Below are 27,069 nucleotides of genomic sequence, written 5' to 3' on the forward strand. Positions count from 1 at the left end.
CAGGAAAAAGAAAAAACTTGACAAAATCTAACACTTCTTTAACTTGATAAAGTCAATCTGCAAAAACACCGCAGTCAACGTACCTGATGGTAAAAGACCTTCCCTTTAAGAACAAAACAAGACAAAGATGTCTGCTTTCACCATGGCTTCTACCACGCGGCCTGCGCAGTGGTTTCATTAATGAGGTTCTAGGCATAAAGTTAGTTAGACGAGATCGAAATAAAAACACAAGACTCAATTACCTTAATTCTATTGCTAGGTCCGAGACGGCTCCCCTCTCTGGTTCGCTCCTCTAGCCGCCCAGCAGGGCAGCAAGGATTACTCAGGGCTAGCAGGAAAGAGAGAGCGAGCACGCCGGGGAGTAGCCTTTTATTAGGGAACCAGAGATTCAGGGGAGAATTCCATCCAATGAAGGTTGAGGGGGGGCTGCACTCCAAGGTCAGGGTCAGCGATTGGGTCCCCGGGGTCAGTGGTCAGGCACACCCCCACACGGATGGGCTCTCTCATCAGGAGAGGGACGGGAAAAACTTCGACATGTGCCAAAGTGCCTCAGACCCTCAACGGGAGGCACCCGATCACGTGTGAGAATGGCTCCCAACAATGGCTATTCCACATTTTATAGGGCAACTAGCCAGGTCGATTAAGCAAGCAAAAGAAATAAAACACATCCAGATTAAATAGGAAGAAGCTAAACTATCTACATTTGCAGCTGATATAATCCTATCAATAAAATGTTGAAAGACCCAAGAAACCCAACAAAATATTATTAGAGATAATATTTCAAATTCAATGCATAACAGGACACCAAAGAAATACACAAAAGGAAACATTTTATGTAATTTTAATAAATAATACAAAAACAAACTAAGAAAACAATTCCATTTATAATAGATGCAACAAAAAAAGCTTCAAAAATTATAAAATATGTAGGAATAAATTTAACAAAAGAATTATAAAACTTGAAAGAAATTAAAGATTTAAATAAATGGAAAGACAACCCATGTGTATGGATACAAAGACTTAATATTGTTAAGTTGCCAATGTTTCCCAAATTGATCTACAGATTCAAGACAATCTCTACCAAAATACAGCTAGATTTGCAGAAATTAACACTGGGGAGCAAGACTTCAACACATGAGCTATTGTGGGATGTTTCATTTCAAAACCATAACAACAACCCTCAGAAATGAAGAAAATATTTACAAATCATACAAAATCATCTAAAACTCATATGGAAATATAAGTAATCTAGAATATTTTACTATTCTAGATTGCTAGAAAAAAATCTTGAAAATGAAAAAACAAAGTTGGAGGACAAATACTCCCTTATTTCAAAACTCTCTACCAACCTACAATAACCAAAACAGGATGACATGTACATAAGGATAGACACATCAATCAATTAATTAGAACTGAAAGTCCACAATAAGCCCTCAATTCGGGTGGCAGGATTGCTCTGGGCCTTGCACAGGCTAAGCACACACTCTACCATAGAGCCACCTCTCTACACCTCAGCTCAAGCCCTCACTTTCTTTTTTTTTTTTTTAAAGAGAGAGGAGAGAGAGAGAGAGAGAGAGAGAGAGAGACAGAGAGAGAGAGAAAGAGAAAGAGAGAAAATTTATTTTTAATATTTATTTTTTAGTTCTCGGAAGACACAACATCTTTTTGTTTTGTATGTGGTGCTGAGGATCGAATCCGGGTGGCACGCATGCCAGGCCAGCGCGCTACCGCTTGAGCCACATCCCCAGCCCTCAAGCCCTCACTTTCTAGTCAACTGATTTTCAATTAGGATGACAAGACAATTCAATAGAGAAAGAATAGTGTTTTAGCTCCAGCGCTGGGAGCCCTCAGATATGCACATTGTAAGGAATAAAGTTAGACATTTTCTTTACTCCCATCATAAAAACTAATCATACAAATATAGGGGCTGAAACAATCACACCCTTCAAAGGTACAAATAGGAATAAATCTTTTGACATTGGATTACTCAGTGAATTCTTAACTATGTCATCAAATGCACAAGCAACAAGAGACATCATCAAAATTTTTAAAAAAAGCTTTTATGCCTCAAAAGACATAATCAAAAACAAAAAGACAGCCAGGTGTAGTGGCACACCTGTAATCCCGGTAGCTTGGGAGGCTGAGGCAGGAGGATTGCAAGTTCAAAGCCAGCCTCAGCAATTTAGCAAGGTCCTAACCAACTTAGTGAGAACATATTTCAAATATTTTAAAAATTAAATAAAAAGGCTCAGTGGTTAAGAACCTGTGGGTTCAATCCCTGATGCAAAAAAAAAAAAAAAAAAAAAAAACCACCATGAGCTTTTTATCACTGTGACAAATACCTGGAGAAAAACAACTTGAAGGAGAAAAGATTGATTTTGTAGGAGGAAAGATTTCATCTTTATTTCAGTCTCAGAGGTTGTGTCCACAGTTGACTAGATCTATTGCTTTGGCCTGAAGTAAAGCAGATCATCATGGCAAAGGGAGGCAAAAAGAGAGAAGACAGAGGGAAGGAAGAGTTAGGGAATAAGATATAGTCCTCAGGGCACACCACCAAGGACCTAGTCATTTCTACAAGGGCCAACCTCCTACAACCTCCAATCCCTCCCAATAGTCCAAATGATTAATTCATCAAATGGATTAATCCACTGGTAAGGTTAGAGCCCTCATGATCCAACATGAAGGTCCACCTCTGTACTGTATACACTGGGAAGCAAGACTTCAACACATGAGTATTGGGGGATGTTTCATTTCAAAACCATAACAACAACCCACAGAAAAGAAGAAAATATTTACAAATCATCCATCAATATCCAAACTACATAACAATTCTTACATCTCAATTTTAAGATATGCAAAGGACTTATTTAGGTATTTCTCTAAGGAAGACATACAAATGCCCAATGAGTACATGATGCTCAACATCATTAGTCAAACCACAATGACAGTATCTAACACTCTCTAGGCTACATTCAAAAACACAGATAAGGAAAGAACATCTTGAGAGAGGTTGAGTATTGATCCAAGAATTAATGTGAATATAAACATATAGGAACTGTATATTTGCTGGTGAGAATGTAAAATTCAACAGCCATTTTGAAAAAAAATAGTTTGGAGTTCTCAAAATATTAAAAATAGAATTACCATTTGATTTAGCAATTCTATTCCCAGGGTTATATTCAACAAAATTCAAAACATGCATCCATGTAAAAAATTGTACACAAATATTCAGAGAAGCATTATCCATAATAGTAAAAAAGTGGGAACAACCCAAATGCCATCAAATGATGAATATATATATATATATATACATATATATATATATACACACACACACACACACACATACACACACACACACACACAAAAGTTTTTGTGGTATATCCACATAATGAAACGTTATTCAGCAATTAAAAGGACTTAAGTACTGATAGATAGTATAACATAGATGCATCCTGAAAACATCATGCTGAGTAAAAGAAACCAGTCATAAAAGACAACACATTATATGTTTCCATTATATAAAATTTACACAATGGAAAAGTTTATAGAAACAAAAACCACTGGGAATACATTAATGATTGCCCAGGGCTGGAGGAGAATGAGGAGGCTAGAGGAAAATGTGGTTTGCTAGATATAGAGTGATGCGTTACAGGGTTTTTCCTGAGGTGATGAAAATGTTCTGAAATCACATGTTGGTGATGATTGCACAGCTCTGTAAATATATAAAAAGGCATTGATTTGTACCCTATTCACGTCATATGTAAATTATATCATAATAAAGCTGTTTAAAAAATAAATAAATGCTCAAAATCTGAGAAAATCTTCAAAATACCCCTGAGAGCCCAAAAGTAGACTTAAACAGAAGAGAAACATTCCTTTCCCTGAGCAAGGCAACTTGACAAGAAAAAGGAAGTCTCCCTCATGATCACTCACCAATTATTAATACTACCATCACTTATTATAATTATTATAATTATTATAATTTATTATATTAATTATATTATATAATTTATTACTAGAATAATTATTAGTGATACTAAAAATTTAATGATACCAATAAATATTACCAAGTTAATTCTAAACATTATATTAGAGAGTAAACAAGCATACCTATAAACAATGAAAAAGAAAAGCAATGAGGGAAAATAGCCCTACCACATAAACATATGATAAAAGCTTTTAACTAAAACAGAGGTACTACCACACAAAATAATCTCATTGGTTTGTTGCCAAACAAATAAAACAGAAAAATATCCAATTGCAGATGAAAATTAGAAATATACCCAAATTCAATGGGAAATTGGTATATAAAAGTTGTCATCTTGAATCATTGTGAATAAATAAACCTTTTAATAAAGGATGCTGGGACTGCAGATAATCATTAAGGAAAATAAGAAAAAAACTAAAGAATCATACTTCAGGATAAACTCCAAATAAAGCACAGCTCAGAATGTCAAAAGAAACTAACTTTATTTTTAGAACTACAAACGCCAAACAAAACAGCTCCTCAGGAAAAAACCCTCAGAGCCCAACTGCCACCACTGGCTTCCCACAAGCCTCTGCAGCAATTTGTGAGTATACGCCAGGATCATATGCAATTTGTTGCTGCTGATCCTCATAAGGTACCTTTCCTAACAACATATCTAGATTTCTCTGAGGATAACCAGCTGCTGCATTTTGCCTAGCGGTCTCCTTGCAAAATTCCTGATTGGCAACCTTCCATAACAGATATTGACCTCCATTTAGCACAGCTTTACACATTTTAGCCCAATTTGCTGGCGTCATGTTCCAGTTGTTAATGGATTTTAGCCCAATCTGCTGGCGTCATGTTCAAGTTCTTAATGGATTTGACCAAGCTTACAGTGAAGGGTGCTTGAGGATCATAGGTTGTTATAGCCTCTTTTAGCTCCTTCACTGTTTTGAAAATTGAACCCTGGTAAATTTGCTGCCCTCCTACCTCAAATACAGGGCATGTTAATACTTGAGATCCTGTCTCAGGATCCCAACTATCAACTGCGGGGGTTGGGGGCCTCCCAGCATATGGAGGTGGCCTTGTTAGTTGGACATTTACATCCTCTGGTGATAGAAAGGTGTTAGTAGCAGTCTCCTCTAGAGGTGGCACTGTTGGTTGGACCCTTACATCCTCTAGTGATAGAAAGGTGTTAGTAGCAGTCTCCTTTTGTAACTTTCCCCCTGATGGCTTTTTCTGCTCTAAACTTCCTTCCTCTGTCTGACTAGTTCGAGAAACCTTCTCTTTTACTTGAATCTTTTCCTCTGTCTGACTAGCTCGAGAGACCTTCTCTTTTACTTGAAACTTTTCCTCTGTCTGACTAGCTTGAGAGACCTTCTCTTTTACTTGAGTCAATATGTTTTCTCCTTCCTCTACCATTGTCTGAACTGAAGGCTTTGGACTAAGCAAACAAGATACGAATGTCCACAATAGCAATGTGCCAACTGGCAGAGTCCCTGGGCTTTTCTTTTCTATTCTTTTTAAATCTTCACCATGATGGTCCCACTGTGATATATTTAACAACTCCTCCTTAAAAAGCCATGGGCTACAATTTTGTATTGTATCAACGTATGCCCTGACTGCTCTTGATTTTACTGGGATGCCTCCTTCCTCTAACAATTTACTTAACACTCTTTCGGTTTGTTTTTTACTAATTTCTGATCCCATATTTCTACTATAATACAACCCAACAAGATAACACCAAACAAAACCGAGATAGAATGAAATAAAAATGGAACAACAAAAAATCATTATAACCTTTCTCCCTATCTGTTCCTCAGACGGAAATAGTTTTTCCTCAGATGTGAGCGGTTTTTCTTCTGTCTCACTCATCTCCAGGGACAGGCAACTTAAAACAAAAGTGAAGCAAAACAAAAGAGGAATCTTAAAATGGCTACCCATCCTCTCGCCCTGCCCTCAGGGGCGAGCAGTTTACTTACCCTCAATCACTCCCCATATGGGCCACCAGATGCTGCAGTCTGGCTGGGCACAATTCAGGAGCCACTTGTCAAAAGAAACTAACTTTATTTTTAGAACTACAAACGCCAAACAAAACAGCTCCTCAGGAAAAAACCCTCAGAGCCCAACTGCCACCACCAGCTTCCCACAAGCCTCTCACCCACACCAACCTCTCCACCTCCCACAACCCTCCTACTCTTGAGGCCCATTGGCTGGGTTGCATGGGCGGAGCCAAAGAAGTCCCCCAGTGAGCAGCTCCGTGGAGGAGCCAATCAGCTAGATGTTGCTGGGGCTGCTGTGAGCCAATCATCAGCTGGCAGTCTGAAGGGCAGGGAAACAGCCCAATGAACATCACCGCAGAGGAGCCAATCAGCTAGATGTTGCTGGGGCCGCTGTGAGCCAATCATCAGCTGGCAGCTGGAAGTTTGCTGGCAGCTGGAAGTTTGCTGGGGCCCCTTTGGCTGTGGCTCTCAACAGGATTATATTTGAGAAAAATGTGAGAGAATTCCTTATTGATCTCAGAGCAAGAAAAGAGTTTCTCATTAATTCAAACGCTCTTAACTTTAGCTGCAGTTTTTAGAATGCTCTAGATACAACACAAGGAGCAAAGACAAAAAAGTGACTAATAGGAGGAAAATACTTTCCAGTTACACCACAAAGCATACATCTCCCTAGTATATAAAAGACCAAAAAATGCAATAGAAAAATGAGCAAATTGCCCTTAAGCATATGAAAAATGTTCACATATACTCATAATATAAAATCTATTATGTACATTTTAAATTAAATGTAAGTTAAAGCTACATTCAGAAATTCAAAATCTTGACAATATAATCTATTTTTATAAGGCTGAGCAAAAAACAAATTCTATCATATTTCTCTGACAAATTGGAAAATGATACAGACTTTATGGAGGGCAATCATGCAAAGCCAGAATCACTTGTGGTTTTCTTTACCCAGCAATCTCATACTTCTGAGAGTTTGTGCCAAAGATAAACCTTCGTAAATACTAAACATTGTATGATGGCAGCATCATTTGCCATAACAAAATATTGGATACAATCCAAATGTCCATCAATAGAGAACTGATTGAATAAACATCAGTACTTGTACCTATTCAACAGAGTTACACAACTAAGAAATAAAAAAATTTCCATAAATTGATATGGAATGATTTCCAAGATACATCACATTGTAAGGAAAGGAAAATGAAGGTATAGAACAATGTTTGCATGATGTCATCATCTGCGAAAGAAAGAAAGTGAAGAATATACATTACTCCTTGTTAATTTTTATAAGATGAAGCAAGAAAAGAGAGAGATGAAAACAGTCATTTACGAAGGGAGTGGGAAGACCATGTTGGAGATACAGGAGTCTGGCTTCTCTGATTATTTCTTTTAATATACTTCTAACCTTTGAATCATATACATGTTTTAAATATTCAAAAAATAAAACAGAATATGCAAAGTATAAATGTTTTAACCTAAAACATAAATGTATACTTATTTGCTAATATTTTGAGCTAGGATCAAGCCTTCCTTATAAGACCTTCTAAGATCTGTTAGAATTTAACATAGTTTTCTTAGTTAAACCACACCCACAATTCACTCTTAAGAACTCTAGCTTCTGTTTTGTAAAGTGAATTTAGAAATACATAAAAAGATAACTACAAAATAATCTATAAGCAGTATCCTGTTTTTTTCTATACTTTGTAAGTTTTTCTCAGAGCTTTTAAGGTTATCCGACTCACATATTTAATCAGCAATTTTTTTTAGTAATTTGCATTCAGCCTAATTTTCACAGACATAAATTGGCATGAACAAGTTTGAGAACAAATGAAACTAACTCTTAAAGGGCATACAACTCAAGCAGCAAGAGACGTACAGGAGTCTGCTAGCCATAAGCACTCAGCATTCCAATGCCTAGCAACAGTCTTTATTTCATAGAGGGATAGGAGTAATTAATGATTTGACAAATGACTTACATAATGCTTATAGAGAATTTACTAGAAAAAAAAGTAGATAAAATGTATTAAATATTTACTAATATGTCAAACATTCATCAAAGACTATCAGCTCCAAGGTGGGTATTATTACTATCTCCATTTTACAAATAAGGAAAGAGCATCTTGAGAGAGGTTGAGTATTGATCCAAGGTATATGTGATGAGGCCAATAGTCAAATTATGGCAATCTGACCCTAAACCTCACAAACTTGGCCACTGTATGATAACTTATTTTTAAGGCCATGGTAGATGATTGGTAAGGCCTGCTAAGAGAATCTTCCCAGACACATTTTAGAACACAGAACTTTTGGCCCATTGATTGTCCATAGCCCATTATTATCCATTTATTAAGTATATTTGTGAAAAGAAAAAATACACTATCTAGACAGTTCCCCTCTACTCACTATATAGTGTTTTAAAAGTACACTCCCCGATAGGCCTTCTTCATTCTAACAAAAATTTCAAAAATTTCAATTTTACCTCTCCGGAATTGCTTACCAAAGTGAACGTTATATGTTTTTTTTTTTTTTTTCTTTTTTTCTTTTTTTAGTACTGGGGATTGAACTCAGGGGCACTCAACTACTGAGCCACATCCCCAGCCCCTATTTTTCATATTTTATTTAAAGACAGGGTCTCACTGAGTTACTTAGTGCCTTGCTTTGGAACTCACAATCCTCCTGTCTCAACCTCCCAAGCCACAGGCATTACAGGCTCACACCACAGCACCTGACTTGTATCTGTTCTTAACTGATAAAAATAATTAATTATCAAGCTCTTGCTAGAAAATATGGCCTCAAACTCTACTTTACAATTCTTATCAAAATCTTTGTTACACTAATGGAAGATGGTATAATATAAATAAACTTAAAATTCCTTTCTGCATTTATTATAGAGATTTATCAATACTGTGAGTCCCAAAGTATTATTTTAGGACTAAATTTCTCTTAGGCAATTTTATGCATTTTACTTTATTAATATGGAGACTAATCAAGTTTCTCTCCTTTAGTTGTTAGAAAGTTCAGAACCAAATTTGACACGAGTATATGATGTAACAGCATGCCTCTTTAACTCTTCATGAGTTTTGTATTATGTTAATCTTTAATTTTCTGATATCCCTTGTTTTTTGCTTTTCTTTTACATGTTGTAAAATAAATTATTTTTTATAAACTATCTCAAATCCCTTTTTAAACAGGTTGGAGAAAATAAACTAAAAGGTCACTGAAGATTTAGCTTATTTAAAACAATTCTCTCCTTGCCTTTTCTTTGCTATTCCCACCACTACTAACCTGATCAAGGAAAACAGACAAGATGTTCCCTAAGTGTTTTTTGATGCTCCAAGGTTTTACTATTTTTCCTTCCAATTTGCACAAATATAAAAGTTAAAAAGGCAGAACTTACCAGATAGACAATATGAAGATCATTCTCTAAAACAAAACCCTTCATTGCTCTTTGGAGGTCAGCAAAAATATCTAAGGTATCAGTTGGAGAAAGTGATGAAGAAAGGGTAGCAGAACCAAGATGTGTTGGACGATATACCTTTCCTGGTTTGGGAGTGAAGAAACACAGGAGCAAATGTTAAAAATAATATAAAATAAAACAAAACATTGTCTTTCTATATTCCTGTATTAACCTTCGCAGCTCTCATCAATTTTACAAACAGAATCTTGCCTAACATGCAGAAATTTATAAGCAAGATTTTCAGAAAAGTGAGTAGAAGATGAAACAGTGAATAAATTTTAACTGAGAACTCATATTTACCTTCTGTTCCATCACTGTCTTCTGTAATCTGGATGAATTCATTTTCTAGAAGCCACATCACACAGGCCTCGATTGCTCCAAGTTGGACAGAATCTTGATTTCTCTGAATTCCCTGCCTCCCTTCTTTAATAGTCGCAGCCAAAAATGTACAAGAAGCATACATCTGCATATCTTTTGATGTACTTGCCACACCACCAACTATTATCTGATAGAAAATGTTTAAAAACTTCTGTAAATTTTTTATAAGATATATAGGCCTTCGTAATATAAGAGATTTTATTCTCTTAAAATAGTTTCAGAATCTTAGATACTCTTTATTAACTCTCTTCAATTATCACACACTGCAAATATAGATAGTACCTGCTAACAACATGAAAAGTTTTCCCTCAAGGTAGGTAGACATAGTATTTGCTTATAAACAAAAATAAATGAATCATTATCCATTTGAAATTTCAGAACTAACAATACACATGAAGGAGGTAGTGATAGTTCAAGGCCATGAACCAAATCAAATGTTTTCATCCTTCCTCTAAGGCACATAGGAGAAATGCTACTATTGAATACTTCCTACACAGAAAGGTGGGAATAGGTGCAAGAAAACATGAAGTCACTTATTGCAGATATTATTTTACCCATAGCTACTTTATTATATATACAAATTTGTCTCTTGCCTTCTTTTACTTTTTATTGGACACATATCATCACAGAGCTTTTTAATGACCACAAAGCATCTTTTGCCATAAAATTCGTATTAATGGTATCTTGGTTTTTTCCATTTTTTTGTTATTAACTAATAGTGCTATAAAAATATTTTTTACATTTAATTTAATATAATTTCACAAATATATTCCTGGATAAAATTCCTAGATGTGGAACTGCTAGGCAAATGGGTATATGTAGTTTCAATTTTAGCAGGTAAGGCCAAATTGCTCTCCAAAAAAGTTTCAGCAATGTATCAATGTGTCCACTTTGGATATCCTTCCTGACTCTATGTTACCAAGTATTTTCTTTTTTTCCCCAAACTGATTAGAAAAGAATTCACATAGAGGCACCAATATCACTAGTACTGGTGCTGAAAGCAACACCAAGGCATGCTGATACAAGCACAAAAAACATGTCTGAATCAAACTTGAAATGCTCAACAGGGGGTTACCTTTGAGGAATCTGAGCAAAAAAAGGTTTTATTTTTCTGTATTATTGTACAGAATTTGCTGTACTATTGTTGAATATTGTTGAGATTTTTCTGTATTATTGTAAACTTCTAATCATATATAGTTGTACCATAATTTTATTTTAGTGTCATAAGATATGATCGAGATGGAGGAACTGTGTACATTTTTTGTTACCTTTAACTTCAAAAAACAATAAAGACTATCTAAAAAGTGAAAAGAACCATCTGGCATTTAGTTTTTAATTATTATTTTGAAGTGAATTGATAGAGCACTAGCTAAAACACCTACAAATTCAGATTTGGGAAGGCTAAAAATATAAAATAATTTAAAAAGAGAAAGAGAGACAAGATTTTTCATATATTAGCACAGAGGCACATGCCTGTATTCCCAGCTATTCAAGAGGCTGAGGCAGGAGGGCATCCCTGAGTTCAGTTCCTCATACAACAACAACAAAAAGATTTTCACATACTAAAATGCTACCATGTTAACATAGGTGTAAAAGAGCCAAGTGGTAGTTTTTTGAACCCTGTCTTACCTCCAGAATAGCTCGTATCATACTGGCAGTTACTTCTTCTCCTTCTCGTCTTTGCAGACAGCTGCGAACAGGTTTTAGAGATCCCTGAAGTAGAGCTATGCCCTTTGATTTCTCAGAGTTCTTACAAACTAAGATACTCTCACCTATAAACAAAAACCATAGGTTGTCAAAACCCCAACACATTTCCATAAGATACCTGATAAAGAGAACTTAATTGGTCTTAGTTGTTTAAAAAGAGGTAAAAGATGATAATGGTTGTTACAGTCTTAGCATTATATCTAATGCTTTTACTTCTTTAACTTTGGATACAAGGAAACCATAATATGCAACCCTAAAATTTGTTACTTGGGCATAAAGATTATTTTGAGCTAAAGGCAATCAGAAAACAGAGAAAATGCTTTGTCCTCTCCCAGTCTGCCTAAAGCAACACATAAATTTCCCTTTGTGAATATGTTTCGTCTCTCCTCACCCATACCAAGAGAAGAACCCTTATCATAGGAGACAGAAGGTCCTTTTTTTTTTATTGTTTAGCTGTCAATGGATCTTTATTTTATTTATTTATATGTGGTTCTGAGAATCGAACCCAGTGCCCCACACATGCTAGGCAAGCACTCTGAACCACAACCCCAACCAAGAAGGTCCTTTTTGAGACAGGTCTGTACAAACAAATATTACTTATATAAACTTCTGCCATTAGTTTCCTATATATATAATCTTCTCCTGATTTAGTGTCCCAAGAAGATCAAACACCTTTTCCTTTGTCTTTTCACTTGTCCACAATTTGTGGAGAAATATCATGTAAACTATAAGACCCTAGGTCTAACAGCCTTGCAGGATTTTCATTTCCATGAAAGCTTCCATGCACATAAAAATTAAATTATCAATATCAAATGAAGTTTGCATGCCTTTTCTCCAGGTAATCCATTATCAATTATTTAGCAGGCCCCAGCTGTAGAACCTAACTTAATACAGAAATAGCTCTTTTCCTTCAGCTAAAGGACCAACCATTATTGTTAGTAATTATTAGGTAATAGAGATACTTTAAAAACTATAAAGTAAAATTCAAATACAAATTACTAGTCACAGTGAATACAAATAAATTCAAAAACACTTATAAATAAATATCTTAAAAAGTCACATTATAATATTTAATCTAAATGCTTTAGGTTATTGTGATAATTGAGTAAAGAATTATTTTAAAAACTGAATCCAATGATATGGGAAAAGCAACAGTTAAATAAGATGTTCAATAAGCAAAATGAAGGGCATGAGTGTGAATTTTTTATTGATTTTTTAAAAAATAAATGACAGTGGAATGCATTACAATTTTTATTACATATATACAGCACAATTTTTCATATCTCTGGTTGTATATAACATATGTTGACACCAATTCATGTCTTCATACATGTACTTTGGATAATGATGTCTGTCACATTCCACCATCCTTGCCAACCCCCGCCCCCTCCCTTTCCTTCCCTCCCCTCTGCCCTATCTAGACTTTGTCTATTCCTCCTATGTTCCCCCTCCCTACCCCACTATGAATCAGCCTCCTTATATCAGAGAAAACATTCAGCATTTGTTTTTGGGGGCTTGACTAACTTCACTTAGCATTATCTTCTCCAATGCTATTCATTTACCTGCAAATGCCATGATTTTATTCTCTTTTATTGCTGAATAAAATTCCATGTGTATATTCATCTACTGAACACCATCTAGGTTGGCTCCACAGTTTAGCTATTGTGAATTGTGCTGCTATAAACATTGATGTGGCTGTGTCCCTGTAGTATGCTGATTTAAAGTCCTTTGGGTATAGACCGAGGAGAGGGATAGCTGGGTCAAATGGTGGTTCCATTCCCAGATTTCCAAGGAATCTCCATACTGCTTTCCATATTGGCTGCACCAATTTGCAGTCCCACCAGCAATATATGAGTGTACCTTTTTCCCCCACATCCTCGCCAACACTTATTGTTGTTTGTCTTAATAATAGCTGCCATTCTGATTGGAGTAAGATAATATCTTAGAATAGTTTTGATTTGCATTTCTCTGATTGCTAGAGATGATGAACATTTTTTCATATATTTGTTGATTGACTGTTTATCCTCTAAATAAAACCAGCATTGTGATACTGTATCCAAACCATACCAGGCAGAAAAAGTACAGATGTACAGATGATGCTTTCCTATCACTGACTGCCAAGTTGAGAATGACAGGATAAAATGAAAGGACTATAAACTGGATAATCATTGACTACTTATCTAGACATAATTACAAAAAGAAAGGTGCCATTATGAAAAAAAAAAAAAAAAAAAAAGACACAACAGGTGGAATAGGAGCTCCCAGGTTTCACTACCAACCCATTCCCTCTCCCCAGAAAGGATCCTTTGTGAAGACCTCCAAACTTGAAAATAAACCTGAGGTATCTACATGACCACAGAATCCTACCCTGTCAGCCTCCCTCCCTCTACCCCAGCAAAACACACACACACACACACACACACACACACACACACAGAACTAAGATAAATGACTTCATTTTGACTACATCAGAGCACAGTGTCCAAAGGTCATCACAGTGCCAAAGGAGAGGCATCCCTAGGACTCATGGTTTCTATAGTAGGAAAAGAGAATCAGAAGCAGACATGTAGCTTCCTAGCATTCCACTATAATCCCAAGAAGCCCACCTACACCTAGATCACCTAGGGTCAGGTAGAAACAAAACAGGAGGTGAGCTCACAGTGACCAGCAGGCACGTCTTGGTGGAAGCTCTGTGTACCTGCCAGCAGGGGTACCTGCCTAGAAATACCAGCCAACAACATTACTGTGCACAACAGCAATGCTTGCTATGAACTGGTCACTCAGAAGTAGTGTAGGAAGTTCCGATTGGCTTGGATCCCTGGATAGCCAGCTTCCAGGTGCCGCAGTCTGACTGGGCACAAATAACCGAGCTGCCAAAAAGCCTTGTAGGTTCAAACAGCAACTCTTTATTCCCGAACTCTCACCAGCACTCTACACACACTTCCCGGGAACACACTCCCTCCACCAGGCTCCTGGAGCCAATTCTCCCAGAACCCCAGGAGAACTCAATGGGAACTCCAAAGTAGGGAACTCCAAAATAGCAGGCACAGGATCTGCCCTAATCCCAGAGCCGCCCTAATCCTGGAGCAGGGTCACCTTTCAACCATTCCCTCTAACAAAATGCCAGGCGTCATTCTGACTAAACTGTGGCTCTCAACATCCAGGTCTAACCCCAATGCCAGATCCAAGACTCTGTACAGGGAGAGAGAGGACCACCACAGCACATTTCAGCAAAGAGCAAGGACTAGTTCTGCCACACCTGGAACTTTTAACAGTGCTTTGTGAAACACAACTCAAGGTCCTATCTAGGCAGGAAGACAAACATTGACTATGCACTTCTTAGCATAGCAGCTGTTCCCATCCAGACTGAGCAGCAACTCTGCTTAACATCAAGGTCCAGCCTGCAAGACTGGCCTCTAAAGATCTCAAATTTTGGTACCATCTGGCCAGGAAATACACCCTGGGACTCATTCCAATCATAGTCCATTGCAATGTCCAACCAGCAACTCTCCCTAATTACAGAGTTCAGACAGTTCTGACTCAAAAGCAAAGCTGAGTCAGTAGCCCCACTTGAAATTAAATCAACAGGCAGAAACCCAAAAGCAGGCTCTGATTACCTGGGTTCACTAGCAGCTGGCTCACACAGAATCATAGGTCACACTAATTAGCAAGGGTCTATCCCTTCTGAAGAACACCTATAAAGAAGGGGCTGTTTCCATACAAGTTTTAAAGTTATCCTAGAGCTGTGGAGGAGCAGCTAGGTGGACTAGAGCACTGGCCCTGGCCACATGAAGCCTGCCATACCCTCTGGGGCCTGAGGCTAGGTAAGCCAGGGGTGCTGGCTGACCTTTCGTACCTGGCCTGGGCCCAGTGCAGATGCCTGCTCCACACAGTGCCACAGCCAGACACCCAAGCATGCACAATCAGACAACCTCAATCTCCTGCTTCCCCGAAAGCTGTAGAAAAACAGAACTTTGGATAGAAGGAAGTCAGAATATGCTACCCCCAAATTTGCTACTTGAGCATAAAGATTATTTTGAGCTAAAGGCAATCAGAAAACAACACAGAAGTGGAACAAACTTGAATGGAAGTTCAGGCTCAAGGTTTAACCAATAGTGTTAGTTCTTTTCCAAATTCTGATCAGCATAAGTTTGAACCAACAGTGTGAACCCTAGTGCTACATAAACCTCTAGATTAGCACACTCAGGCAGTAATCCCTATGGGGTTCCCCTCTTGCCCTGCAGGAGTTCTGTTTCTATTCATTCTTAAATCAATCCTACTCCTTTCACTCTGGCCTTCCACTGTCATGTGAATTTTATTCTTCAGATTTGCAAGACAAAATCCTTGCTGCTAGAGCTGCTAGAGCCTAGCACCCATTTAGAGCTGCAATAACTGAAAGCAGCAACACACCACTCAATGATAGTGGAGGAGAATCCAGCTTTGCCTTCAGAGCTGATGCCAATATGCATACCCTGTTGTGATTAGCTGTTAAAACTAAAAGGGGCTTTCTTGGCTGCAGAGGCCTGCAGCTTACACAGACTCCACATACCAAAAGAAGTAGAGAAGTGAGTTTTATCTCAAAATCTGGTTTCAGTATGGACACCAGGACAAGAACATAGAATTACAAAGAATCAGCAAATCATACTTCCAAAAGAAAATAAAGCTCTAACAATGGACCCTGAAGAAATGGAGAAGTATGAAATAATAGACAAAGAATCCAAAATATTTTTTTAAGAAAGACCATGAACTGCAAGATTACAGAGATAAAAATTAAATGAAATTTGGAAAACAGTACATGAACAAAATGAGAAGTTTGACAAAGAAATAAAAAAATAGAAAGAAATATAAATTCTAGAGATGAAAAATATAATGACTGAATTGCAGAATACAATAGAAAACATAGCCATACAAAAACCATATGATTCAGCAATCCCACTTCTAGGTTTGTATGCCAAAAATTTGAAATCAGTGTATCAAGAGATACTTGCATCCCTGTGTTTTCTGCAACACTATTTACAATAACCAAGTTATGGAATGAACATAAGTGCCCATCAATGGATAAAAAGATAAAGATAATGTGGCATATGTACACATTAGAATACTATCCAGCCTTTAAAAAGAAGGAAATTATGGTATTTGTGACAATATGGATGAACCTGAAGGATATTATGCTAGTGAAATATTCAGGCACAGAAAGCAAATACCACATCTTTTACTTATACGTGGAATCTAAAATTTAAAAACATTGAACACAAAGAAGCAGAGAGCTGCATGGTTGTTACTAGAGGCTGGGAGTGGAAAAAATGGAGAGATGTGGATCAAAGTTTATAATATTTAGTTATACAGGAAGTATCAATATTTGAGGTGATGGATATGCTAATTATTTTGATTCAATCACTCCCTATACATATATCATAGCATCAATTTGTACCCTATAAAGATATACAATTATTCTAGTTATGATGGAACACATCTATAATCCCAGCAACTATGAAGCAGTGGGATCACAAGTTCAAGGTCGGCCTCAACAACATAGGAGGCCCAGTCTCAAACTAAAAAATAGAAAGGATGTGAGATATAGGATATAACTCAGTGGCAAAGCACCCCTGAGTTCAATCCCCAATACAAAAAAAAAAAGTAATAATTAAAATTTGTCAATAAACATGAATAAAATGTCACCTGACTCTTTGTATGCCCACAAAACAACCCAGCTGAAGGAAGAAGCACTACAAAATGAGCTAACTAGTATTCGCAGTAAAATAATAAGCTACTGAGTTGTTTAAATATAGAATGTAACTACTACAGATAACAAGAATTGACTATGATTTATTGACTAGATTAGTTAGAATATAAATTTATTTAAACATATTTAAACAAGATAGAATTAAATTCTTCTTACCTTCTTTCTTCCTTCCTTCCTTTCTTTCTTTTTTGGAAATGGGGTTTGAACCCAGGGGTATTTACCATTGAACCATATCCTCAGTTCTTTTATTTTTATTTTATTTTATTTTATTTTATTGTCACAGGGTCTCATTAAATTGCTGAGGGTCTTGATAAGTTGCTGAGATTGGTCTCAAACTTGGGATACTCCTGTCTCAGGCTCCTGAGAAATTAGTTTATTTAATTAAATGGACTACCCTTTTGGAGGATGGGCAAGATTTATGAAAATGTCCAAATAAATGCCAATATATATTTATACAGGTTCCTACTCCCACTTGTCTGGTCTCATTTATACCACAAGAGGGAACTTGAAGCTATTTAAAATCAAACATTTATTACTGACTGTTGACCCTGAAAATCATTATTTTGACACAAAGCACCATCATCCTACAATGGAAGATTCCACATAATCTACAGATGATCTATATAAAACACCATGTTATCTAAATAAAATGCCATATACTCTCCAGGAAATGTTAATAACAATCTATGAAATGCACAGAAGTTACAAAGGTACTACACAGTATGAAAAGCGAAACTAAGCATTTAAATCTTCATGGTGAATATAAAACATCATATTCCCACATTCCCTACTTGCTTAAAGTTCTGAGCAAGTTATATGCCATCCTGATAGGAATGCAAGGTCAAAAGCTCAAAAGACTTCAAGAATTAAAAAATGAAGTTATTAAGGTATTTTTAATTCTGATGTAATACCATATGACTTAAGGCTTCATAATTAACCCAGAGAACCAATCTTCCAATTGTTCTTCATATGATAAACACAAGCTAAGGTAAATAAGACCTCCTTATCTTTTTTGTTAACTTAAAGGCCCTCTGGACCGGAAGGAAGAATATCTACATAAAAAAAAGACTTACATTTCTTTCTCTAGAATTGTGAATCTACTGAGAAACCAGTTTGGAGAAGGGTAGGGTGAGGCAATTAGGAATAGGAGTACCTTACTTTTTTCCCCACCCTTATAAAACATACCATTTGCATAATTTGTAGTAAAATGAGAGAAAAACAGGATAAATTTCTCTGATACCTATCATAAGGGAAATCTAATAATTTGGAAGCTTTTTTAATCATCAAAATTTTTAGGGCTTAAAAAAGAAGCAGAGCAATAATCCTTCAGAGATTGTAAAATGAGTCATTTGTTGCTGGGTCTGAGAATGACAGTTGTGTCCAAATACCCATCCTCTCAGTCTTCCTTTAATAAAACCCTTAAGTCCAGCACACAGCCACTCAGCTAAAGATTAGATTCCCCAGCCCCTTTACAATTGGGGAATATAATCATATGACTAAGTTCTGGTTAACTGTATGTGAGGAGAAATATTATAGGCAACTTCTAGGTGGTACCCATTAAAGGCTGGGCATGTGTTTATTTCCTCATCTCCCTCTTCCTGATGTTTCAAATGCAAATGATGAAAGAGACTGTGCCAAAGGATAGAAACTATACTATATTGTTGGAAAAACAAAATGAAAGACGAAGTGTCTAACACGTTGCACCAGCATATCAACCCCAGGTGGCAAACCATTATGAGAAAGAAACTAATTTCTCAGGAGGCTGAGACAGAAGGATCCCAAGTTTGAGGCCAGTCTCAGCTACTTACCAAGACCCTTACCAATTTACTGAAACTCTGTCTCAAAAAAAAAAAAAAATTAATTAAAAAAATTAAAAAGGACTGGGGATATTGTTCAATAGTAAAATGCCCCTGGGTTCAAACCCCAGTAACAAAAAGGAAAGAAAGGAAGGAAGGAAGAGAGGGAGGAAGAATTTAATTCTATATTATTTACATATATTGACTTTCATTATAGCAATAAATTTACATTCTAACTAATCCAGTCACCAATAAATCATAGTCAATTCTTGTTATCTGTGGTAGTTACATTCTATAGAGTCACCAAAAGATGAAATTCTGTATCATTGCACAGAGGGAGAACAGAGGAATTTCCTGTGAGCCTAGGACTAAAAGTCACAACCTTTTCATCATTGAACACTAAACCTTGTTTCATCCGTCTCTGCTTAAAGATATGTTATTTAATATTATTGATTTATTAACTGCACTTACTGACAACACTCCTATAGCTCATGCCTGAACAAAGCTAATTTAAAATATTTTTCTAGAAGGTACATCTAGACTTAATGCAGAAAGGAATTACTAGCTAGAAGTTTAACACTATATCTAGAAATCATTTTAAACAAAAATACATAAAATTATTTAAAATGTGGCACTAAATAGACCCTAAAAGAATGTTTATTTACAGTAGAGGAGCTGAAGGAAGAAGGCAGACTTATGACCTCAGCAGAAAAGTGTACTTGCAAAGATTCAGATTTTTTGCAGCTTTGTATATATCTGCAAAACCCCCAGAATTCTGAATAAAAAATAAAATAAGGCCCCAGATTTCTGAGCAAATTCTAATAAATGGGGAATTTCACAAATACAGAATCTGTAAATAATAAGAATCAACTATAGTTGGGGAGTTCATGTGAAAAATTGGGTGGTTCTAAAAGTCACTTCCTCAGTATCTACTCAGCTTTTAGTACCCAAAATAACCCACCTATTTTTCCATTAACACATTTTGTTTCTCTGTTGGATTTCTTAATTTCTCTTTAGTAGTTGCAAAGTTTTTTATTGGTTTTTTTGATGTTGATGGGTTTTTTTTGTTTTTGTTTTTGTTTTGGGGGGGCATATATAGTATAACATTCCTATAGGAGAAAGATGAAATAACAGAGAATATTCTTCCTACGTTTCTTTAACAATTTAGTAAAACATCAAATGATCTCAATGGTATAGCAGATTCAAAATAATATTTTTTTTCCTCTCTTGATATTTAGTTGAAACCAGTTTCTTCATTGCTTAAGTCAAAAACTTTTGTATGGACTGCTGGTAATATCATTGTTTATCAGTACAAGATAAGAAACTGAAAGGGTGTTTTCAGAGCCAGAACCAATCGGGAGGAAAAAGTGGAATATAAAATGCCTACTCACAGGAAGAATTAATATTGTCAAAATGACCATACTACTAAAAGCACTATACAGATTTAATGCAATTCCAATCAAAATCCCAATGGCATTCCACATAGAAACAGAAAAAGCAATCATGAAATTCATCTGGAAAAATATGAGACCCAAAATAGCCAAAGCAATCCTTATCTAGAAGAAAGAACCAGGTGGCATCAATATACCAGACCTTACATTTATATTACAGAGTAACAGTAACAAAAATAGAATGGTATTGGCACCAACATAGACTTGTAGACCAATGGTACAGAATAGAGGACACAGAGACAAACCCAAATAAATATGTTATCTCATACTAGACAAAGGAGTCAAAAACATATATTGGGGGAAAGATAGCCTCTTCAACAAATGGTGCTGGGGAAACTGGAAATCCATACACAACAAAATAAAATTAAGCTACTATCTCTCATTATGCACAAAATTCAATTCAAAGTGGATCAAGGACCTAGGAATTAGACAAGAGACCCTGCGCCTAATAGAAGAAAAAGTAGGCCCTAATCTTCATCATGTCAGATTAGGTCCTGACTTCCTTAACAAGACTCCTATAGCACAAGAAATAAAATCAAGAATCAATAAATGGGATGGATTCAAACTGAAAAGCTTCTTCTCAACAAAGGAAACAATCAGTGAAGAGAGAGCCTACAGAATGGGAGCAAATTTTTACCACATGCACATCAGATAGAGCACTAATCTCCAAAATATATAAAGAACTCAAAAACTTAACACCAAAAAAAGAAATAACCCAATCAATAAATGGGCTAAGGCACTGAACAGACACTCTCAGAAGAAGATATATAATCGATCAACAAATATATGAAAAAATGTTCAACCTCTCTAGCAATTAAAGAATGTAAATCAACTACTCAAAGATTTCATCTCACTCCACTCAGAATGGCAGCTATTAAGAAGAGAAACAACAATAATTGTTGGCGAGGATGTGGAGAAAAAGACACACTGATACATTGCTGGTGGAATTGCAAATTGGTACAACCAATCTGGAAAGCAGTATGGAGATTTCTTGGAAAACCTGGAACTTGACCCAGCTATCCCACTCCTCATTGTATACCCAAAGGACTTAAAAATAGTACACTACAAGGATGCAGCCACATCAATAATTATAGTAGCACAATTCACAATAACTAAACTGTGGAACCAAAACCAACCTAGATGCCCTTCAATAGATGAATGGATAAAGAAACTGTGGTATGGGCTGGGGATGTGGCTCAAGCGGTAGCACGCTCCCCCAGGTTCGATCCTCAGCACCACATACAAACAAAGATGTTGTGTCTGCCGAAAACTAAAAAATAAATATTAAAATTCTCTCTCTCTCTCTCTCTAAAAAAAAAACAAAGGAAAAGAAACTTTGGTATATAATATATACACAATGGAATATTATTCAGAATTAAAAGAGAATAAAATCATAGCATTTGCAGGTAAATGGATGGAGTTGGAGAATATCATGCTAAGTGAAGAAAGCCAATCCTAAAAACCCAAAGACTGAATGTTTTCTCTGATAAGTGGATCCTGATTCATAATGGGGGTGGGGGGAGATTATGGGAGGAATGGAGGAAATTTAGATAGGGCAAAGGGTAGGGAGGGAAAGGCAGGGGGCATGGGGATAGGAAAGCTGGTGGAAGGAGATGGACATCATTACCCTAGGTACATGTATGAAGATACAAATGGTGTGACTACTTTGTGTACAACCAGAGAAGTAAAAAATTGTGCTCCATTTGTGTACAATGAATTGAAGTGCATTCTACTGTCATGTATAAATAAATAAACTTAAAAAAAGAATAAAATGCCTACTCAAAAAGTGTGAGGATGCTTCTCAGCTCTTAAAATCCCAGTCTGATTTCTGAGACCATATACCTAAATAGAATTAATATCTATGAAAATTAATTAGAATTAAAGAGTTGACTATACTTGCAAACTAAAAATCATGTCTCAATTAATGATGGTTGAATGTGATGATCATTATTATCCAAAGTATATGTATGAAGACATGAATTGGTATGAGTATACTATGTATACAATCAGAGATATGAAAAATTGAGCTCTATATATGTAATAAGAATTGTAATGCATTCTACTATTATATATAAGTAAAAATAAATAAGATTTTAAAAAAGAGTAGACTATATTTGCAAACTAAAAATCATGTCCCAGCTAATGTAATAAGAAATCATCTTGATTTATGTAACACTGAATCATTTCACTGTATATACTACAAAAGAAAATCTTAATTCTACATTAGTAGAAAACCAATGGTTGACAATATGTGAAAATTGTAACTGACATTCACTATAAATATTAAGTGAATCCAAAAGGATGACATGTCCAAGTACACTGGATAATGAAGAAACAGTACAATGAGAAATGGGGCCAAGTACTAGTCAAAATTTCAAGTTTGACACTGTCCTTTTGTAATGCTACTACAATTAAATTCAAACTCACCCATTGTATCAACTCCTTTCCTGCCAGCACGACCAACCATCTGCTTGTAAGTAAGAATATCTAGAGGTCGACCACTGAAAATAGGAGTCCGAATAATCACACGACGTGCAGGTAAATTCACCCCAGAAGAAAGAGTAGAAGTTGCTGCCAAGACTCGAATGAGACCTTGACGAAAGGCTCCTTCAATGATATCTCTCTCCTCAAAAGTAAGCCCTGAAAAGAAAAGGGGGTTCCAAAAACATATTTATTAACATATAATGAAAATATACTTGATAACTTAAAACAATATACAAGCCTCTAAAGATTTTCTTTAGCTATTGTTACAACAAAAAAAATCATCAGTCTATTTATTTAAGAGCATAATCTGCCACCCCTACTATACCTTCTAGATCTGGGGTCAACAAATTTTTCCTATATTTTAGATTTTGCAGAATAGGTAAACTCTGTTGTAACTATTCTACCCTGCCACTGTCACATAAAAACAGACACAGAACAAATAGGCATGATAGTGTTCCAATAAAACTTAAAAAAAAACAGATGGCAAGCTAAATTTGTAGCATACTACAGTTTCCCAATCCCTATTCTTTTGGGTGTTCTTTTAAATTTATTTTAAAATAAATTTTAAATTTTAGAAAATTTAAATAAATTTAGTAGGTTTAGTAAAATTTATTTTAAATTTTGTATCATGATATATACATAGGTGTATTATACGTACATGTATACATCATGATTAAAAATCACATAACAATTACCATTTTATATATGTACTGATAAATACTTAAAATAAGTTTAAAAGGTCAAATTCTCAACCGTAGAAACTATATATTTTTTTATCACATCCTTAGCACATATGATCATGGATAGAACACTTCCTGAAAAAAAGTTATTTAATTCAATGACTGCCATAATCTCTGATTTTAAACATTCTAGCCCTCTCCAAATGCTCTATCACAATTTCTAAAATAAATTTGATTTTGATATCTCTGAGAATATTTCAGTACTCTGAGACAAAAAGATACATTCAGATGGCATAAAAGTAGCAAGCATACTCTAAATTTTAAGGAAACAGTATAGAAACATAATAATTTTTGAATTTACTTGATTCAAAAAAGCCTTTATATAGTACTATACACTACATAGACAAATAAGAATAAAACAAACAAGTTTACTTAACTTAATCATGCAATTTCTTAAAATGAAATATAAGAATATTGAGATTTAAAAAATATTTGTTAATAATAATAAGATATGTCTTGTGTACTTATTAAAAGTACACACAAATATCAAAATGAAGAAATTTAAGAATTTTTAGAGAGGGTTTCTTGATAATAGATTATAAATATGGAATACCTGCATGATGAAATGCTACTCCCCATGGGACAGTGTTCTGTAATACAAAGTCCAGTCCCGAAGGTGAACGTTTTAACTGATCCATTACTTCCAGGAGGGCTTTTTGTTCCAGAATCACTGGTGGAAATTCAGATGGTTTTACCAATCCTGTCACATACACACACAAAAAATAAACACCTCAACACTGTTTACCTCTTGGAGTGTTATCTCCCTAAGTCATGAGAGAGTTAAATACTAGGGAATGGGTCAAAAACTGTTGCATACTATAAAAATCTGGGGATCTTTTAAAACTACTGACCCCTGGACACTGTGATGTGATTGGTATAGGGTGTGACCTGCACATAAGGAATCTTTAATTCTTCCCAGGTTATTTTAAATGGGCACAAAAGTTCAGGAAACTCGGCATTAGAGTGATGTCAAGTCCACCAGTGTGTATGTTCGGGTAGGGGTGGGGGGTCAAAGGAACCTGTTGAAGGAAGGAGATGATTATAGATACTAATTACCATTCAAAGCCCAAAATTCAAAACCCTTGCTCAATGTTTGTCCAACCAACCAGCAGTATCAGCACCACCTAGGAGTCTTATTCTCTATGAGAAGTATTCCAGCCTAATAAGAAATAACCAATCACACAATACCTGCTGGCTTTGCTCTGTGTAATCCTCTACCCCAGTAAGACTTTAACTGTCTTAAATGCAGAAAATATTATTTCATTTTTTTTTGTTTTTTTCCACATTTTTTCTACTGGAGCATTATAGTTGTAAATATTGATAGAATTTGTAGTTACATATTCACACATGCACAAAATGTAAGAATATGATTTGGCCAATATCACTCCCAGCACTTCCCCCCTTCCCCCTCCCATCCCTTGGTCACTTTTCTCTACTGATTTTCTTTTGCTTTTTATGAAATCCACCCCCACCTTTGTTTTCCTTTTTTCCTCTCTAGCTTCTGCATGAGAGAAAACATGACCCTTAACCTTCTGAGTTTGACTTAATTTGATTAATTAACATGTTGGTCTCTAGTTCCATCCACTTTCCTACAAATGACATAATTTCATTTTTCTTTATGGCTGAATAAAACTCCATTGTTTGTATAGACCACATTTTCTTTCTCCATTAATCTGTTTTGATGGACACCTAGGGCTGGTTTCATAGTTTAGCTGTTGTGAATTATGCTACTACAAACATGGGTAGGGATGTATCATTGCAGTAAGATGACTTTAATTCTTCAGGATAAATACTGAGAAGTGGTTAAAGCTGGGTTACATGGTGGTTCCATGCCTAAGCTTTTGAGAAGCCTCCATACTGATTTCTACAGTGGTTGTACTAATTTATAGTTCAACCAACAGTGTAAAAGTGTACCTTTCTCGCCACATCCTCTCCAGCATTTATTATTGGTATTCTTGATGACTGCCATTCTGACTGGTATGAGATGAAATCTTAGCGTAGTTCTGATTTACATTTCCCAAATTGCTAATGATGTTAAACATCTTTTAAGTTTTTGTTGATCATTTGTATTTCTTCTTTTGAGAAGTGTCTGTTTAATTCATTTGCCTATTTATTCATTGCATTATGTGATTTTTTTCAGTGTATTTTTAGCTCTTTATATATTCTAGATATTAATCCTCTATCAGAAGAGTAGCTTGCAAAGATAATCTCCTATTCTATGGGTTCTCTCTTCACATTCCTAATTGTTTCCTTTCCTGTGTAAAAGTTTTTAATTTGGTGCTGTCCCATTTATTATCTCTAGTATTATTTCCTGATCTGTAGGGGTCCTATTGAGAAAGCCATTGCCTGTACCATAAAGCTGGAGTGTGACCCTACATTGTCTTCTAGGAGTTGCATGGTTTCTGGTTTAATTCCAAGGTCTTTGATTCACTTTAAGTTGACTTTTGTGGAAGGTGACAGATAAGGGTCTAATTTTGTTCTTCTATGTCAGGAGCTGCCACATAGGAACTGAGTGCCCCTGAGCCTTGAGTAATGAGAATGTGGAGATGTGACAAGCCAGCCGTGGGCTGTGTGTGTGTGAACTATGAGCATTGAGTGCACACAGTGGACTGAACCAACACTGCCCCTCTGTTTGGATGGGTCTCGCTCTGGTGTTTTCACTTGCTCTGCTAAGACACCCCCCCCCCCACAGCTCATGAAATGGGCATGCCCTTCCTAGATGTCAGTCAATCTGCTGACAACAGACATCATGAAGTTAGACTCAACCCCTGAAACCTGATCCCTTGCCTCATTTGAGTGGCTTATCCCCAATAAAAGGGTTCAGCTCCTGCTCCTAGCTCTCTTTCCACAGACCCCTAAGGTCAGAGGAGTTGTCACAGGACCCAAAGAAAAAGGTATTTCTTTGTCTCTGTGTGATTATTTCGTGCAGCCCAGTTCACCTGGAATGACCCTGAGTGTTTTAGTTGTGGAACTCGACACTTCTACACATGTATAACCGGGTATCCCCACACCATTAGTTTAAAAGCTATCAATTCTCCAGTGTATATTTTTGTCACCTTTGTCAAGGATGACTGTACCTGTGTGGATTTGTCTCTGTGCCTTATATTCTGTACCACTGTTCAATGTATCTGTTCATCAATACCATGTAATTACAGCTCTGTGGTATAATTTGAAGGCAGGAATTTTGATGTTTCCAACATTGCTTTTTTGGCTTAAAATTGCTTTGCCTACTCTGGATCTTTTATTCTTCCAGATGAGCTTTAGAACTGTATTTTCTAGTTCTGCGAAGAATATCATTGGCATTTTGATGGGAGGACTGCATCAAATCTGTATATTG

At 36.0% G+C, this 27,069-nt stretch overlaps 1 protein-coding gene across 3 annotated transcripts in view; it reads right to left on the reverse strand.

Moving 5' to 3' along the window:
• Positions 1–27,069, reverse strand: part of Polq (DNA polymerase theta) — a 102,744-nt gene that overhangs the window by 51,422 nt on the left and 24,253 nt on the right. For 2 of the 3 annotated variants that reach the window (XM_077794741.1, XM_077794735.1), the window contains exons 8-12: positions 24,286–24,432; positions 22,936–23,148; positions 11,441–11,583; positions 9,734–9,938; positions 9,374–9,516 (exon numbers count right to left, since the gene is read on the reverse strand). In XM_077794741.1, the coding sequence (XP_077650867.1) occupies positions 9,374–9,516; positions 9,734–9,938; positions 11,441–11,583; positions 22,936–23,148; positions 24,286–24,432 (851 nt within the window). The remainder of the gene's footprint in view (positions 1–9,373; positions 9,517–9,733; positions 9,939–11,440; positions 11,584–22,935; positions 23,149–24,285; positions 24,433–27,069) is intronic. The other variant, XM_077794744.1, reaches the window with a different exon arrangement.

Source organism: Urocitellus parryii, chromosome 2 (assembly GCF_045843805.1).
Source record: "Urocitellus parryii isolate mUroPar1 chromosome 2, mUroPar1.hap1, whole genome shotgun sequence".
In the NCBI taxonomy this organism is placed as follows: Eukaryota; Metazoa; Chordata; class Mammalia; order Rodentia; family Sciuridae; genus Urocitellus; species Urocitellus parryii.